Source organism: Topomyia yanbarensis, chromosome 1 (assembly GCF_030247195.1).
Source record: "Topomyia yanbarensis strain Yona2022 chromosome 1, ASM3024719v1, whole genome shotgun sequence".
NCBI lineage: Eukaryota > Metazoa > Arthropoda > Insecta > Diptera > Culicidae > Topomyia > Topomyia yanbarensis.
Genome location: NC_080670.1, coordinates 168,197,586 through 168,212,708, shown reverse-complemented (window position 1 = coordinate 168,212,708; position 15,123 = coordinate 168,197,586). Strand labels below are relative to the sequence as shown.

General features: G+C 39.5%; 1 protein-coding gene across 5 annotated transcripts in view; it reads right to left on the bottom strand.

Annotated features, from left to right (window-relative positions):
* Positions 1–1,437: 1,437 nt before the first annotated feature.
* The window catches only part of LOC131680597 (uncharacterized), a 60,029-nt gene continuing 46,343 nt past the window's right edge, over positions 1,438–15,123 (bottom strand). For 3 of the 5 annotated variants that reach the window (XM_058961319.1, XM_058961313.1, XM_058961322.1), the window contains exons 4-9: positions 2,650–2,813; positions 2,071–2,570; positions 1,907–2,003; positions 1,728–1,846; positions 1,624–1,669; positions 1,438–1,567 (exon numbers count right to left, since the gene is read on the bottom strand). In XM_058961319.1, coding sequence (XP_058817302.1) covers positions 1,453–1,567; positions 1,624–1,669; positions 1,728–1,846; positions 1,907–2,003; positions 2,071–2,570; positions 2,650–2,813 — 1,041 coding nt within the window. In that variant the 3' untranslated portion in view covers positions 1,438–1,452. Of the gene's footprint in view, positions 1,847–1,906; positions 2,004–2,070; positions 2,571–2,649; positions 2,814–15,123 lie in introns of all 5 variants that reach the window. The other 2 variants (XM_058961335.1, XM_058961328.1) reach the window with 2 other exon arrangements.

Below are 15,123 nucleotides of genomic sequence, written 5' to 3'. Positions count from 1 at the left end.
AAATCTACCGTTCGATTTGAGCAATACTGGCCTTTTTTCTCTGGAAAACATGCACAAAAATGATAATCAGTGCATTAAATTTCAAATCATAATGTTCAAAGTGGTTGTACTTATTTTTAAAATAGTTCGGAAAGTTTGCTGGTAGTACAAATTATTGTACTTTCCGGAAATAAATGTCTTGTTTTGTTCCTTTTTCCCCTTGGATATGAAAAATGTGATTTTTCAGGGTAAGTTGATGATATAGAGGTTAAGGCCTTTTCAAAGCTAAGTTAATTGCATATAGTTCCACACATCCCTGCGATAATATTGATTTGGCTCTCAGAGAGAACTACAATATATTGTATAGATGAATAAAGGAGAATAAAAATTTATTCCATTATCTATTCTAAAGGAACGGCATGGTAGTGAATGACAACCTAGGGTCCGTCATGTAAATTATGGATGTCTCTGTGAATTGCCAACAATTCAAAAAAACAGGTATTTTCTGAAAATTCACTTCACTTTATTGTTCGAAAATGAATTTTCAGATATAACAAACTTTAATATATTCGTAAGTGTTGAATTTTCGAGATCACTGCGAGTCAAAATATTGAGACAATATTGTTCTTCCTTAAACGTAATTAGCGTAAGCAACACCATTGGTGCCAAGGGGTCGATGGTGACGACAACAAAAAAAACTCAATTCGGTATTCAACATTGTAAAATTACCAAAGAAGAGATTTTCATCCAAAATCGGGCAACTTTTGAGGTTTTGTCCGATTTTTGTATGTAGGGTTATGGCTGTATGTTTCAAAGGCACAGCTCGGTATACTAGTTTTGACGTTTAAAACATAACTTCAGCAATAGTGTAATACACTATCGTAAACGTAAACAAATTTCTTATTCGCTGTAAAAAAAACTTTTATAACTTCGTTTCAATCCAACAAGGATTGTCGAAATAATTCAGGAGCATCTTTGGAATCAATCAGTAGCATAATTTTTCTTCAATCACTGAATTGGTCAGTTATTTTGTTGATTTTCGAAAAACACAGATAACAAAACCTATGAGTTTGATTTAATTAATATTTCGGTTGATCCAACCCAAGAATTATTATTAGTCCAAATACTTGCATGATTTAAAATGAAAATGTAATTTTGAATAAAAAATAAAGAAATACTTCGTAGGATTAAACATGGATAATTATTTTGTGTGTGTTCAGGTTTAAAACAGGAAAACACGCGTGTTCCAGACAAAACTGTTCTAGTCCCAGTTTCATTTTAAAATTTCTATATAAAATTCTACATGGTCGTAGCAGAACATGTTCTAATGGATTGAAACCGATCCCCAAACCAACTTGTTTTTTGTAAGAATTTCTCAGTAGTAATGCGCATTTTAGTCTGAGTGCCAACTGTTATACACTCGTTTTCAAGTTTCTACAACACGTTGCATGCAACATTTCCAAACAAGTTAGTTCAATACAAGCCATCCGGAAGCACGCTTTGGCCCATGTGATATGCGAATAAACGAATTTGTGGATAACGAGTCCTATCTCGTTCTGCATTTTTTTTTTGTATAACAATATTTAACCTACAACAATACAGTAAATTACATTACAATATACAATAAAAAGGCAACAAGCTAACCGAAAAAAAGAGTGTGTCTGTTGACTAATGGTCCTTTCACTTATCACTGGAGAAAATCTTACTGTAATGATCAACCAACTGCTTCACAAGCGTATTAATCCTACCTAAGTCATTGTTCTCGTAGCTCTCCATCAGACCGAGCGTGGAAGCAAAAAGGCACGCTCCCCATACGATGGCCAGATTGGACGAGTTCATCATGTTCACGTGGCTATGCTCATGAACGCTGAAAATGAATTTCGTTTATAGGTTGTAATTTCTTGATTCAATCAATAGTTGCACTCACCATTTCAAGTGACGAATTAGGTACTTTAGCGTATTCCTATTGATAATTTTCATTCGTTCTAACCCTAATTTGATGTTTTCAATGGTTTCAGCTTCATCTGGAAGAGAGGTGATTAGTTATTACAAAAAAACGTCAACGCAATTAAGGCATCATTATGGGTAAACCTTTGGTTTTCTGAACACACTGTTCGTACACGTCCCTCGGTATCAGCGGTGATTTCAACTCTCGAATGAACAGCTTCAGCGACCCCGTCAGCGAGTGGACGTCCTGCTTCTTGAGACAGTCGTACTTTTTCGGCGATCGTTTCTCATTCATCTTCTTCTTGATGTTTTCAATGGAATTCTTATTCCCCGAAGCTCGGTACAGTCCACTAGTTTCGAGGTACTCCGTTTTCTCTAGAATTTCCACCACTTCCACGATAAATCGTGGCACCTGAAGGACTTCGTCACGTTCCACCTGATCCAGCTCGACACCGAACACCAATCCATCCTCGGAATTTCGCATAAAGCTGGAACTGACTGGCTTCAGGATATTCCGCAACCGTTCCCGCTTCCCCGGGGTTGGTGATTTCTCCTTCGTCTGGGAACCGACATCCGACAGGTTTTCGATACTTTTCGATTTGTACGTCCCGGGACAGCTGTCCGAAACGGCGATGTGCGATATGCTGGAATGAGTGGGTTGTTGTTATATATGTTCTTCAGAATGGTTTATCTGATATTTGATTAAATAATAAATCGATTTACCTTTTAACTGTAGTACCGGTAAACTTAAGGCCCTGGTGAAGATTCGGTATCGAAGGCGACGGGGGCGTTTGGGGAAGTACTTTGGGACTGCTGTTTCCCGCAGGAATTGGTAGACTTGTGTCGACATTTTGCGCAATGACGGTTAGTGTCTTTTCGGTCATAATCTGTTGAAAGAAACAATGAAAATTTTTATCTAGCTTTCGCAAATTTTTCAAGAAACAAAACAAAAATAATTATTTTAATCATACAGTGTTGCAAAATTTGTTGTTGAAAGCGCTTTTAGATGGAAGATTTCCGAATAGTTTAACATAATCGGGCAGATGGAGTAGAACATGCACGTTATGTGTGAGGCTATTTAACCCGTAAAAACTAGAAAACTCTTGCACAAACTCCCGGAAAAAATTTCCGAGCCAATTCTATCTGCTTAGAAGTAGGTGTTCTCATGGATAGCAACCGAAGAGCGCAATAATACAGTAAGAAATGTTCGTGCTGCTCTTTCTAATAAAACTGTTTGGTGATTAGGATACCAGCATAAGAATCAAATAATCGAAATTCTATTACTATGAAATGTGGAAGCTCTTCAAAAGCTTTCGGATGTCGAGCTAATTCTTGTGGAATGAAAGCTTCCAGATCAGAGTAGAACCGTCCAGCTTGTTCTCGGGCAGACTTATGTAATCTCTGGCCTGAATGACACGGTTTTTTAGTTTCCCCAACATACTCTCCAGCACCTTTTTTTGCAACACCAAGGTGGTAAGCGTGCATAGGATCAGTTCCAAATCACAGAACCGTATCTAAACCATTTATTCGTTCCACTCCGTAAACACATTGATTTTTATGATGGTCAGGACAGATTCTCCTGCGAAAAGAGGTATCAGTTCGAGGAAAATACTCCTCGGAGCTCTATTCCTCGGAGGTCTTGCCGATCTGAATGCAGTTGGGGCATCCAGGTCTGCAAACGTGTGATACTACACCGTTTATTTTGCGAGTTGCAGGACGATCACATATAAACAACCGGATAGATAATTTCAATTTTGGTTTTCCAGATTCACGTTGAAGTGCTACACCGTTTTCCGATAGCTCATTAACTTCCAACACAACATCAGCAAGGAAATTGTCGAAGTTAGAAGGCTCTTTCCAACCTGAATAACATCCAATGAAAAGGGTGAGATATCCCGAAGACTGGGAAAAGCAACGAGAATTGGCTAAAACACCTGCAATTCTTTCCTCTGGGAAGTCCATCAAGAGTGATATCAAGAAAAATTTCCAGCATCGCAAAAACTATTGAATCTTCACCGAGTGCAACTTTTTTTCGGACCTACTTTATCCATTGAAGTTTCCAGTAAAGTAGAACGACACTTTGGCAGCTCGAATGATATTCAACAAACACCTTGTGGCTCCGACGCTTAGGTGAAACTGGGACACAAAATGAGCAAGCCTATACTTCACTCCGGACTCTTTTCCAAACACTGTTCAGATGAATTTTCATTTGCGATTCCGGATGGATTCCGATTTCTCCATATACACTCAAGTTTTTTTTACGCGTTTTTTTTTGCGCGGTATTTTTTTACGCGGATTTTGAAATTTACGCGGTTTTCATTTACGCGGATTTTGAAATTTACGCGGTTTTCATTTACGCGGCCTGTATCCCCCGCGTAAAAAAACCTGAGTGTACTCCGCTTTTTAGTTGGACGTCTGCTAGTTGAACCATTGTCCAACTAAAAAGCATCTGAACATCAAAATCTCATGTCAAATTTACTTTGACAATCTATCTAACAAACTTTTACACTAGTAATGTCTTCTTTGGAGAGTTTTTGACATTTGTCAGTCGGTCCAACAAGTAAATCAAATTCGTTGGTTGGACAGAGGTTGTAGCCCAACCAGCGAATCACGACTGTACTAGATATTTTACGTGTTCCAATCAAATATTATATTTCCACTTGCCTTATACTTTGGGGATCATCCATAAATGACGTAGCATTATATGGGGGACGGGGGAGTTTTGTATTTTGTGATGATGTGTGACGACAGGGGGGTAGGGGGTCATGTCATACTACGTAGCTTTTTTAAAGGGGAATAACTAACATCGTTCTTCGTTTTTTTTTAAATTTTACGGGGACAAGGTGGGGGTGAATTTCCGCCAAGCTACGTAATTACCAGGGGGGTACTTAGAGGTTTGTGAGGAAAGCTACGATGGGGGAGGGGGGTGTTAAAAATCACTCAAAAATGCTACGTCATTTATGGATCGTCCCTTGCATGAATTCGCTGCTAACTACGCAAATAAAACTGTGAACAAGCACTTGAACTATAACCTCAAATTAATCAGCATCAAGAAGCAATACTTCCTTTACCGATTTAATCAGCTGCCAACGAAAACTGATTTAATCTGCTGATTAGTAGTTCGAGGAGAAACATACATCGGCACTCATCGATTTAGTCTGAACTGGTAGTTTTTTTTCGAGAGTTGTCCTACTGGAGCTGTAGAGCTAGGTTCTCGGAAGGGCTCCCCGTCAGAATCACATACTACAATTTGCAGACGAGACAGGCGAATGGCGCCAACTAAAACAATGCTTTAGGCCAATTGTAGCGGGCCGTGATTCTGAATGTGATATTCATTGTACGGTACAGGTATGTGCGGGCGTAGGGACTCGCGATAGCGTTTATCATCGTGAAGGGCTCGAGCATTTGTACGTTAACGTGTTTGATCGCGTGTGCGTTTGTATGTCGCGTGTGCTAACGTGTATGTAACTTCGCGTGTATAAATTCTATTTTATAACCGTGTGCCTTTTGCATATTCGCATGTGTGCTAGAATGATCGCGCGCGGACCGTGAATCTGATTCTTATTTTTTCGTGTACGATTCAGATCACTTGTTTTTTGAAGCTGTGCCAACGTAAGGACTTGATTCACACTTCAGATCCTAGAAGAAAGTGAATTCTTACATATCACTAAAGTTCCCAGTCATTCCGCCGTAGAACGGGTGGTCTAGTGGATATGAACTTTATTTTTTGGTTGGTCCAACTGAATGTATGGACCTAAGATGGTAGAATGAAGAGTAAAGATTTCCGGACGTGACCGATTCATGATCGCGCGCGTTTGCGTTTGAGATCGCGTTTGTAACTTGTACTAAAACGTTCACATAATTACCGGAGTGATATCAAGCATGCGCGATCGCGGGCATAGGTGTGCGTGGATGATCGCGAAGGGCTTAAGCATTCGTATGTCGTATGTTGAAACCCTGCGGCCATTCACATATTCGCGGACCGTCATTCATTTAGTTTTCGGTGTACGGATCACATTCTGACAGGGAGTGAGTTACCCCATTTCACTAGAGTTCCCCCAAGTAACAATTGAAGTTTTATAGCATGCTACAAGTGCAATCTAAGTTTTATGATTGGCTACAAAACTTCCATAAAAACCTCAATTGTTACTAGGGCCCGGTCATGTCACCATGGAACGTTTTGTCTAGTGGATATGGGAGTCATGTTTTCTTAATTTTTCAATTTTATTTTTTTTATTAATTAATAGGGATCTAGACTGTTGGTACCGAGGATAGAGACTTCCGATTCCGACTCATGATAGCGCGGGAGTTTGTAGGTTGACGCTTGAGAACGCGTTGGTAAGTTTATGAGTGATAAGACGTTCACCTTACCACCGGAGTGAAATCATGTTTGCGAGTTCGCAGGCGTAGGTTGCTTGGAAAATCGCAAAGGGTGGTTGAGAATGTGTGAGTGTTAAGGCGTTCACTATCACCATCTTTGCTGTCCCTGCTGAAGGCGGGTGTATAATGGCAGTATAGGACTCAAAAAAAAAGAAATAAAAGACAATATATGAGAGACGTAATAGATTAGACAGGTACAAGATACAGCTGAAGTTACGATCATCACATGAAAGATATGCATTAGTACTTCAAACACTACTAATATTTCAATAGCCAACCACCACACATAGCACATCCTTTCTCAATTATCTTTTTGTTACTGGTTGATGTTGGTTATGAGCGAATAAATAGAGGAAAGGTATTGAACAGAAAAAGACTCATATCAGCCCTCCCGGCCTCCTCGATACACCACTACCGAGGTGTATTGTAATCAACATCTTGAAGCGGGCTTCTTATATAAATCAAATCCTGAGTAGTCATAATGATTGGTGGATTATTAACATGAGAATTAATTAACTTCTAGTAGTAGCACTTGGTGCAAATAGACACTAAAAAGAGCGAAGGTCCTTATATTTAGATAACTCTATTGAATATATTGTAGCTTGATGATGTTTACAATACCGTCAATCCCATCAACCTGCGAGAGGGATTTGGTATGAACTAGTAGTTGAATTAATATGTCGACTAAATTTGCAACCGATTTCGTCGGCCTATCTCGCAATCTTTTAACTGTCAAATTTTCTAAGGGGAAAATTTAAATGATTCGGTGTATCGCTTCTAACCAGGTGTATGCAAAGGATTCGAATTTGGCGTTCCCCGGAACTTTTGAGAAATTCAATGTTGGCAGGATGCATGAGCTACATAAAACAAAAAAAAAGTAAAAAGAAGGAAAATTGACTTACTTGTAGTCGTCAATAAAAAAGATAGAACAATAAATAATTGTAATTTTACAGTGCTGTAAAAATGCAGTCGTTGTTCTGCATTCTTTAAATTTGACAATTGCAATCAAAGTCCCATGAAAAATCGAAAAATGCGACGTCAGCGATTTTCCATTTCGCTTCCAGTAGTGATGTCTTTTTTTACTCGATTAACGCAAATAATCGATTAATTTCTAAAATAATCGAAAAATCAATAATCGATTACAAGCTTTCGGTATAATCGAGCAAATCGAGTAGCTGCTATCAATTAATCGAGAGCATAATTAATAAAGGGTGGCATTGAAAATGAAAGTCGCAGGGCAAAAAAATATGACCAAACTTCTCCCAATTTTTCAAAATGTGTCAAGCGACCTTTTTTTTTTTGGTTGACAAACTAGGATTTACTAAGTAATCGATTATTGATTTTAATCGATTATATTGGTCGATTAATCGAATGAATTAATCAAGCTCTCAAAAATTATTCGATTAACGGTAATCGATTATTTGCAAAAATCAGACATCACTAGCTTCCAGAATAACGTTTATGCAATGCGCTGTTGTACAGATGTCGCTAGTTTAGTTACCATGGGTTTACACGACGAGTTTACAATTTAGCACTGGGTGCTAATATAGTAATGTAGTGTAGTAAATTTTGTTTGAAATCTTTCCAAGGGAAGAGACGATAATCGCGAGTTAAATTGATCCACTCCTAATCTCAATACCAGCTGCTGATAATAACAGTGCTGCTGGATCTATTCTGGATACTTTTCGTGAACATCACTATTCCACGCAAATGGAATAAAATTCGTGAATCGCTTTAAATAGCTATGCCTATTGTTAACAGAGATATCAATAGGAATAAAATTTAATTTTCAATTCAACTGGAAATTGCATTTTTGTTTTATTTGCGTTCAAGGTGCACTTCCCAAAAAACCAATAAGCATGTCAAATGCGTCTTAACGGCTACCTGATAAGCATTTAAGCCATTTTAAATGCTATTTAAAAGTCGCTTTTGGCAAAATATACGGCAACATTACTGCTGTGCCCTGAAAATGCTTTTTTACTGTTGTGGATTCAGAATGCTGCTTACTGACAAGAAGTTTTTAAACAGTTTTTTGAACGCTGATTAACAACTGTTTTGCATATAGAATGCTGATATACTGCAAGAAGCATCTGAAACGCAAATTATATGCTATTTTACTGCTTACACTAATGCGTGTTGATTATCTGGGTTATTTTCAACATTTATGAAAAGCATGCAATATGGCAACCATAATCGCATGTTGTCTTCAGATTTTCGGAAGGGCCTAGTAGAGAAAATGAAGAAGAGCAAGTGGCCTGTTGTATTCTCTTCTACTAGAAATAGGCCACAGCTTTCCTCTTGCTGCGAAAGGAGTGCTGACTATACTGTATACTGACAGATGACTTGAACGGTGGATTTTATTCCAGATTTCATGTTCATTGTATACGAATTAGGGAATACATTTTAGTCCGCGTAAAAGTTCACATTTCGAAAAACTTTACCCACATAGTGTGATTGAATTCGCGTAAGTATTTATTACTTTTGAATAAGATTCTATTATCTTTATGGTAATAGACGAAGCACTAGCGTATTGTGTTATTAAACCTCTATAAAGATAATAAACAGTGGAATGACAAACTTTGATTAGCTATCACACTTTTTTCACGGTTGCCAAATGAAAAAATAACTTTTTCGATCAAATATATTATAAAAACTGTGATACTGGTAGCCATGCTAACCTACCAGCTACTAAAAGTAAGAAAAAGTTTGTTTTTGACACTTTTCAATGTTAATAATTTGTCGGGTCAAAGGAGTTGCACTTTTGATCACACTTTTGATTCATTACACAGTATGAACAGTTTGGTTTGGTGGGAGCTGGGCAATACAGTTTTTCAGCAAATTTCAACCTCGACTCTCTTCATATGTGGGATAATTCGGCCGGTCATTGTATTAGTACTGAGTCAAACTAGCCGATATTCTGGATTTTTGGACTGGGTAGATTGAAAAGTATAATTAAAACAACAAAAATTTGTACCGGACTCACCTTGAGTTAGAGATGTCTGAATCTGATTAAGGTCCAGACTTTCCGGGATTTGTACAAGAACAAAGATCCAGACCAGTGCATGGATCCAGTCTCTGAACCAGTACCAGTCCCCGCATCTAAGTCATCCCATTTTCCCATACCAGAACCGAGTCTGAACCAGGTCCGGACTTAGTGCTTACCCAGGAAATCACTAAGCACTAAAGCATTATATTCACCTTCTAACAGCTTTTCGATGCTTATAGGCTCTACACAAGATGTCTATATACTTTATACAAGCTTGTAAACACTGCGAATATCAAACATTAAAACAGGCCGTATTTGAGTATATGAAGCACTTCTGTAGAGCTTATAAACCCTGTAGTTATAAGTTAGATACGGTAGTCACTGATGCCATTTTAATGCTTGTTATGGTTAATATTTCCATTATTCTTAAACAATAAATTCCAAATTAAAACAAATATGATATGACGCATTTTGTAAAGATAAGAAACCTTATCTGCTTCCGAGATTTGGGTATTTTGCGTAAACAAATTAAAGGGCACAAATCTTTCAAGCTATAAAATAATATGGTACATTTTGTTTCAATTTTGTATAGAACTAATGATTGTTAAAGTATGATCAAAATCCTGCGTCTAATTATAAGTGTAATCACAACAGAAATTTTTCAATGTAAAAACGGCAAATATTAGTTAGATTAGCCAACGCCCAAATGGATCAAGCGACAAGCGCGCTGAAACATAGTAACGCCAAAGCAGAAGTTCGAACCTGAAAGGTACACCGTACCAAAAAAAAAAATCAAATGGCGCATGTGACAGAAAGACCATGAGAGAACAAACGAGAAAAAAACCCTCCTTTCAGTTTTGTTTGGTTTTTGTTTCAATCAGTGGATTCCACCCACCAGAAATTGTAGGCAATATATCAGCCGAATATTTTGTTTATTGTTTATTGTTTATTATTAATCGTACGATAGCCTGTCAGTTTAGTACTATAAATCAGGTCAAGGAATTATTTTAAATAGAAGTTATACATAGGAAGATTAATTTAACAACAATAGTACATACTGTCTTAGTTTTGTGCTAGTTTGATTTAAGTGCTAGTTTGAAGGAGGACAGTGTTGGCTTGATTTTGATATTGGTGGGTAGCCTGTTCCACAGCGGAACTCCGTATATCAGTAGGCTCTTTTTTCTGCTGGATGAGTGTTGCGGAATCAGGAACGTTCTTGTACGTTCCATCAGCCCTCGCTGGAGATGTTGCATGATGTATTGTGGAAGTTTATCGTCCCACGCCTGGCGAAAAAAACAGCATATTCGGTAACGGTAGTTGTCGGGAAGATCATGGCCGAAAATCGCGTTTCGCACGTTGGCTGTTGTTTCGAGTCTTGTCATTTTAAAGACAAATCTAATCGACGATTTAAAGCATCTGTGCAGTCTTTCTTTATGCTCTGCCGAGAGGCCAGGATAGTACACTATGTCACAGTAAGTGAATACGGGCATTACTACCGCTTGGACTAGTTTGAGACGTACTTGAAGAGGCAGTACTGGTGCAAATCGTCTGAATGTGCGTAGAATGTTGTATGCTCGCATCGTCGCTTCGTTTATTTGGTCAGTCCACTTAAGGTTGTTGTCCATTAGCAGCCCTAGGTTGACAACTCTATCACTCACTGCAACAACCTCTCCGCAGAACATAATGTCAGGTGTAGGAACAATATACCCTGTCTTATAGAAAACGATGGCTTGAGTTTTCTTGGGATTGGGAAAAAGGTTGTTTTCGGCTGCCCAGCGCTCAACAGAGTACAGGTCTTCGTTGATTCTGTGTACCAACATGTTAACATCAGCTATTGGTCCGGAGATGTAGACTTGTAGATCGTCGGCATATAGGTGATATTCACATCTGAGGGTGCGGGGTAAGCTGTTTATGAATAAACTGAACAGTAACGCACTAAGGCATGATCCTTGTGGGGTTCCGTCCACAAGAAACTTCTCCATGGAAACCTCTTCGCCGAGCTTAACCACTTGGCTCCTGTTTTGCAAGAAGGATCTAATCAGTTGAGCAGCCGATTCATCGAAGCCGAATTCAGTTTGGAGCTTTTGCTGCAGCTTTATGTGTCGAACACAATTAAAAGCCAGGGAAAAATCCACAAGTACCATGACAGTGCAGAGATTTCCGTCGAAATTGTTGAATATATCATGCACAACCTTAACTAGGGCTGTGGTGGTACTATGCTGTTTCCTATAGCCTGACTGATGCTTGTCTAAGAGAGGCGGATCAGCTACCTGTAAGTGTTCGGTAATTTGATGAAGCAGTATTTTCTCTAAAATTTTCGAGATCGCGGGAAGCACACTTATCGGCCGGAAGTCCTTAGGTTCCATAGGATTTGCTGTTTTCGGAATTGGCGTGACTATGGCTTTCTTCCAGAGTTCGGGAAACTTGTGCGAGTCGATGATGGTATTAAAAAGATTTACAAGTAGAGGCAGTATGAAAGGGCAAAGCATTTTTACAAACGATATGGGGATATTGTCCGAACCCGTTGCGTTTGATGATATTTCGAAGACTCTCTTCGACACGTCTGCTGCATCCGTGCGTCTGAATGTGAACCTTCTGTGGGTGGTACTATTCCAGTTGGTGTTGCTGCCGTTATCGTGCGGAGGTAAAGTTGGAGCTGATTGCTGTTTTTGTGATTGAAGGTGCGCGTGACCCTCGGCGAAAAACTGATTTAGCTGCTGAACATCAGTTTGCGTATCAGCTATGTTACGTTTGGCGTTGTTGTGAATACCATCCCTCTGGAGATTACTCCACAGTTTCTTGGCAGGTAGCCCGGGAGAAAAGTTTTTGTCCGCATATTTCTTCTTTGCAGTCGCAATCAATGTCCTCACTCTGTCGCGTTTGGTGCAGTAATCGTGCCATTGAAGATCACCTCTTGTTCTGTTTGGGTTTCTCGAATAAAGTTGAAAAGCCAGGTCTCTGAGTTTAACTGTTCGCTCGATTTCGCTTGTGATCCATGGAGTACGTTGATCGCGTATTATAACGGTTTGCACGGGAACATGATGGTCAAGAAGCACTCGTATTTCCTCTGTCACAAGCTCCGCTTTCCTATCGACATCAGCGCATTCCAGTATTGGCTGCTGGTCTCTAGCCTGAAAATCTGCTTGTAGTCGAACTAGGTTGACTCTGCGGAAGTTTCTGTATGTTCTTCTTTGCGGGGGTGGTTTCCTCACTCGTATGTCAGCGATTAGATAAACAACTTCGTGGTCAGAAATTGTGTCAGAGCCTGTGACCAAAAGGTCAATTGTAGTCGAGGAAGTTTCTGTAATACGGGTAGGAGGAGTATTCAGGACAGTAAGGTTGAAGATTTGGTGAAGCCGTCGTAAATCAGTAAGGTTGCTGGAAGGTTGTGCTGCAGAAACGTTGACATTATAATCTCCGACAATGTAGATCCTGTCGAAGCTGAACTCGAGCAGATCAAGTAGGAGATTTTCATATCTTTGAATTAGAAATTGGTTGTTGCCGGATGGATTGTACAGCACTACTACACCAACATTGAGGTTGTTAATTTTGGCTCTAATGGCTAAAAACTCCACGCGTTGAGCAATCGGAACAGCAGGGTCAAATGAAGATTTGATTATTGGGGTGATTTTGATATGCTTCGCCACATACAGTTCGACTCCACCGCAGGTTTTGACACCCCGTCCTCTTCCGCAGGGGAGCGAGTGTCGTACAAAATTATAACCGGTTATCTTAACTGGTCCAATTGGGGAGCTGGCTTTGAGCTTGGTCTCGCTGAGTCCGAAGAAGTGGTACTGTTTTCGGTCTAAAATTAGTTTAACTCCGTCGATGTGTCTTTCGATTCCGCGGACGTTTTAATTGCCCTATTCGCAGGTGATTGCCGTTAGTTGTCATGATCTCGTTACTTTATTGTGCTATTTTGTGTTGCAGCTAGTAATGTCTAAATTATCGGTGGACATAGCGTCGAAAAAAATCGAAGACTCGTCTGCTGAATCCTCGCGAGACGTGTTCAGCTGCAGGAGTTGATTAAGATCGGTGATCGATATGTAGTTTTTCTGATGAGGCAGACGAACAGAAATAGCGTCGTTCCGGACGAACACCGAGTCGACTAGCTTTTTATGTTTGAGACGAAGTGCAAGATTACGTATTCTGAAGGCTTGGATGGATAGCACCTCGTTCAGAGTAAATCTATACTCCAAAGCAAGTCCGGACTGAAGTTTGGATAGTTTAGCTTGCTTGTAGTTTTTGAAATATAGAACCTTTTCCTTCACCTCTTTGTGGCTGAAAACGACGATGATAGTTGGCGTAATGGAGCGGTCACTCCACTTGGAGGGCTTAACCGGAACTCTGAAACAATCGGTAACGTGTGACACCGGTTCGTCGACACCCAAAAAACTCAAAATATCCAGCGCGAGATCTTTGACGTTTTCTCCAACTCGGTATGGTATCTTATTAATTGCGATTCTGTATTTATTTACACTTTGGAGACAAGTATTAGCAAGCTTAGCGCCAGATTCGATCACCTCGAGCTTTGTTTCTAGAGTATTAACCAAGGCACTTTGCACCTTCTGTCGGTCCCGGAGTTGATCTGAAGCTTGAATTCGGTTTCTTAATTTATCGAGTTGCTTTTTCGATTCTACACAGTTCGTAGTTAGCTCGGTTTGGAGTTTTTCCAGCTGTTTCGAGAGCTCGATAATAGTTTCGTTGACTTTGGTGAGATCGGGATTAACTGGGGTATGAGAGGGCGACGCTTGTTTCTGAATAAGAGTTCCGAGTATGGTACACTTCTCACAGAAGTACCAATAGTTGACAATTTCCGGGAAAGGTATATTACTTGCCCGTATGCAGACTGTGTGAAACCACTTAAAGCAGCTGTCGCAACAAATCCAGCCAACTGTGATGTCCTTTTTGCTCTTTCTGCTTAATTTTTTGGCTGGTTCTCTCAGTCCACAGGCTGTACAGGTGTCTTTTGCCATGAATGATATTATCACAATACATATGCTATTTTGCCAAAAGTGGCCTTTTTAACAGCACTAAAGTACGATATTGACCCTATAAGCTCTGCTAACCTTGTTCTATAAGCGTCTATATAACCGAATTGATGCCATTTTCACGGCTTAGTGGTTACTTGGGTAGATCGAGACAAGTGTCTGGATCTGGTTCCTCGGTTCAGATACGTGGATCGAAATCATGCTTCCTGCACATCACGGAAAAGATTGTTCCTATTTTGTACGGTTGCTACCTTCCTGCTGAGGTCCCATACGATGTGAAGGAGAAATTTCAACTCAACACGACACGAAACACCGCGACACTATTCTGAATCGGTTCTACGTCTGTGTTCCATATAAAGCTGTCCGAGCGTCAATCTTATACAAATACGAAATATTTTTGTGTAATGTAGTGAAAATGATACCCGTCTCGCGAACCTTATGTTTGCTTTGAGTGATGCGCAATACACCGACAAACTAAATTCTACACACTTTAAAAAACAAAGCATTCGTATGCATAGTATAACAATTGATAAAACGTGAAGAATCTCACTTCCAGATATTTTAAAGCGAAAAATTGATCCTTAAATTCTAAACATCTAGCTTCTTTCGTTAAAAAAAATTCAAAAAGCATTTTTTACTTAAAAACTTGACGACGAATACTGCGTGATTTAAAAACCAGATGGATTTTTGTGTTTGGAATTCATCTCATCAGTAACTAGCACCTACTTGTGGCAAGTTAGACATAAAATCCAAGCATTCACACAACTTTTGCGGACGATTAAAGCAACTGGCTGGTAACCATTTATCTGTCAGTGTCATTCCAATCGAGCACGAGATTTT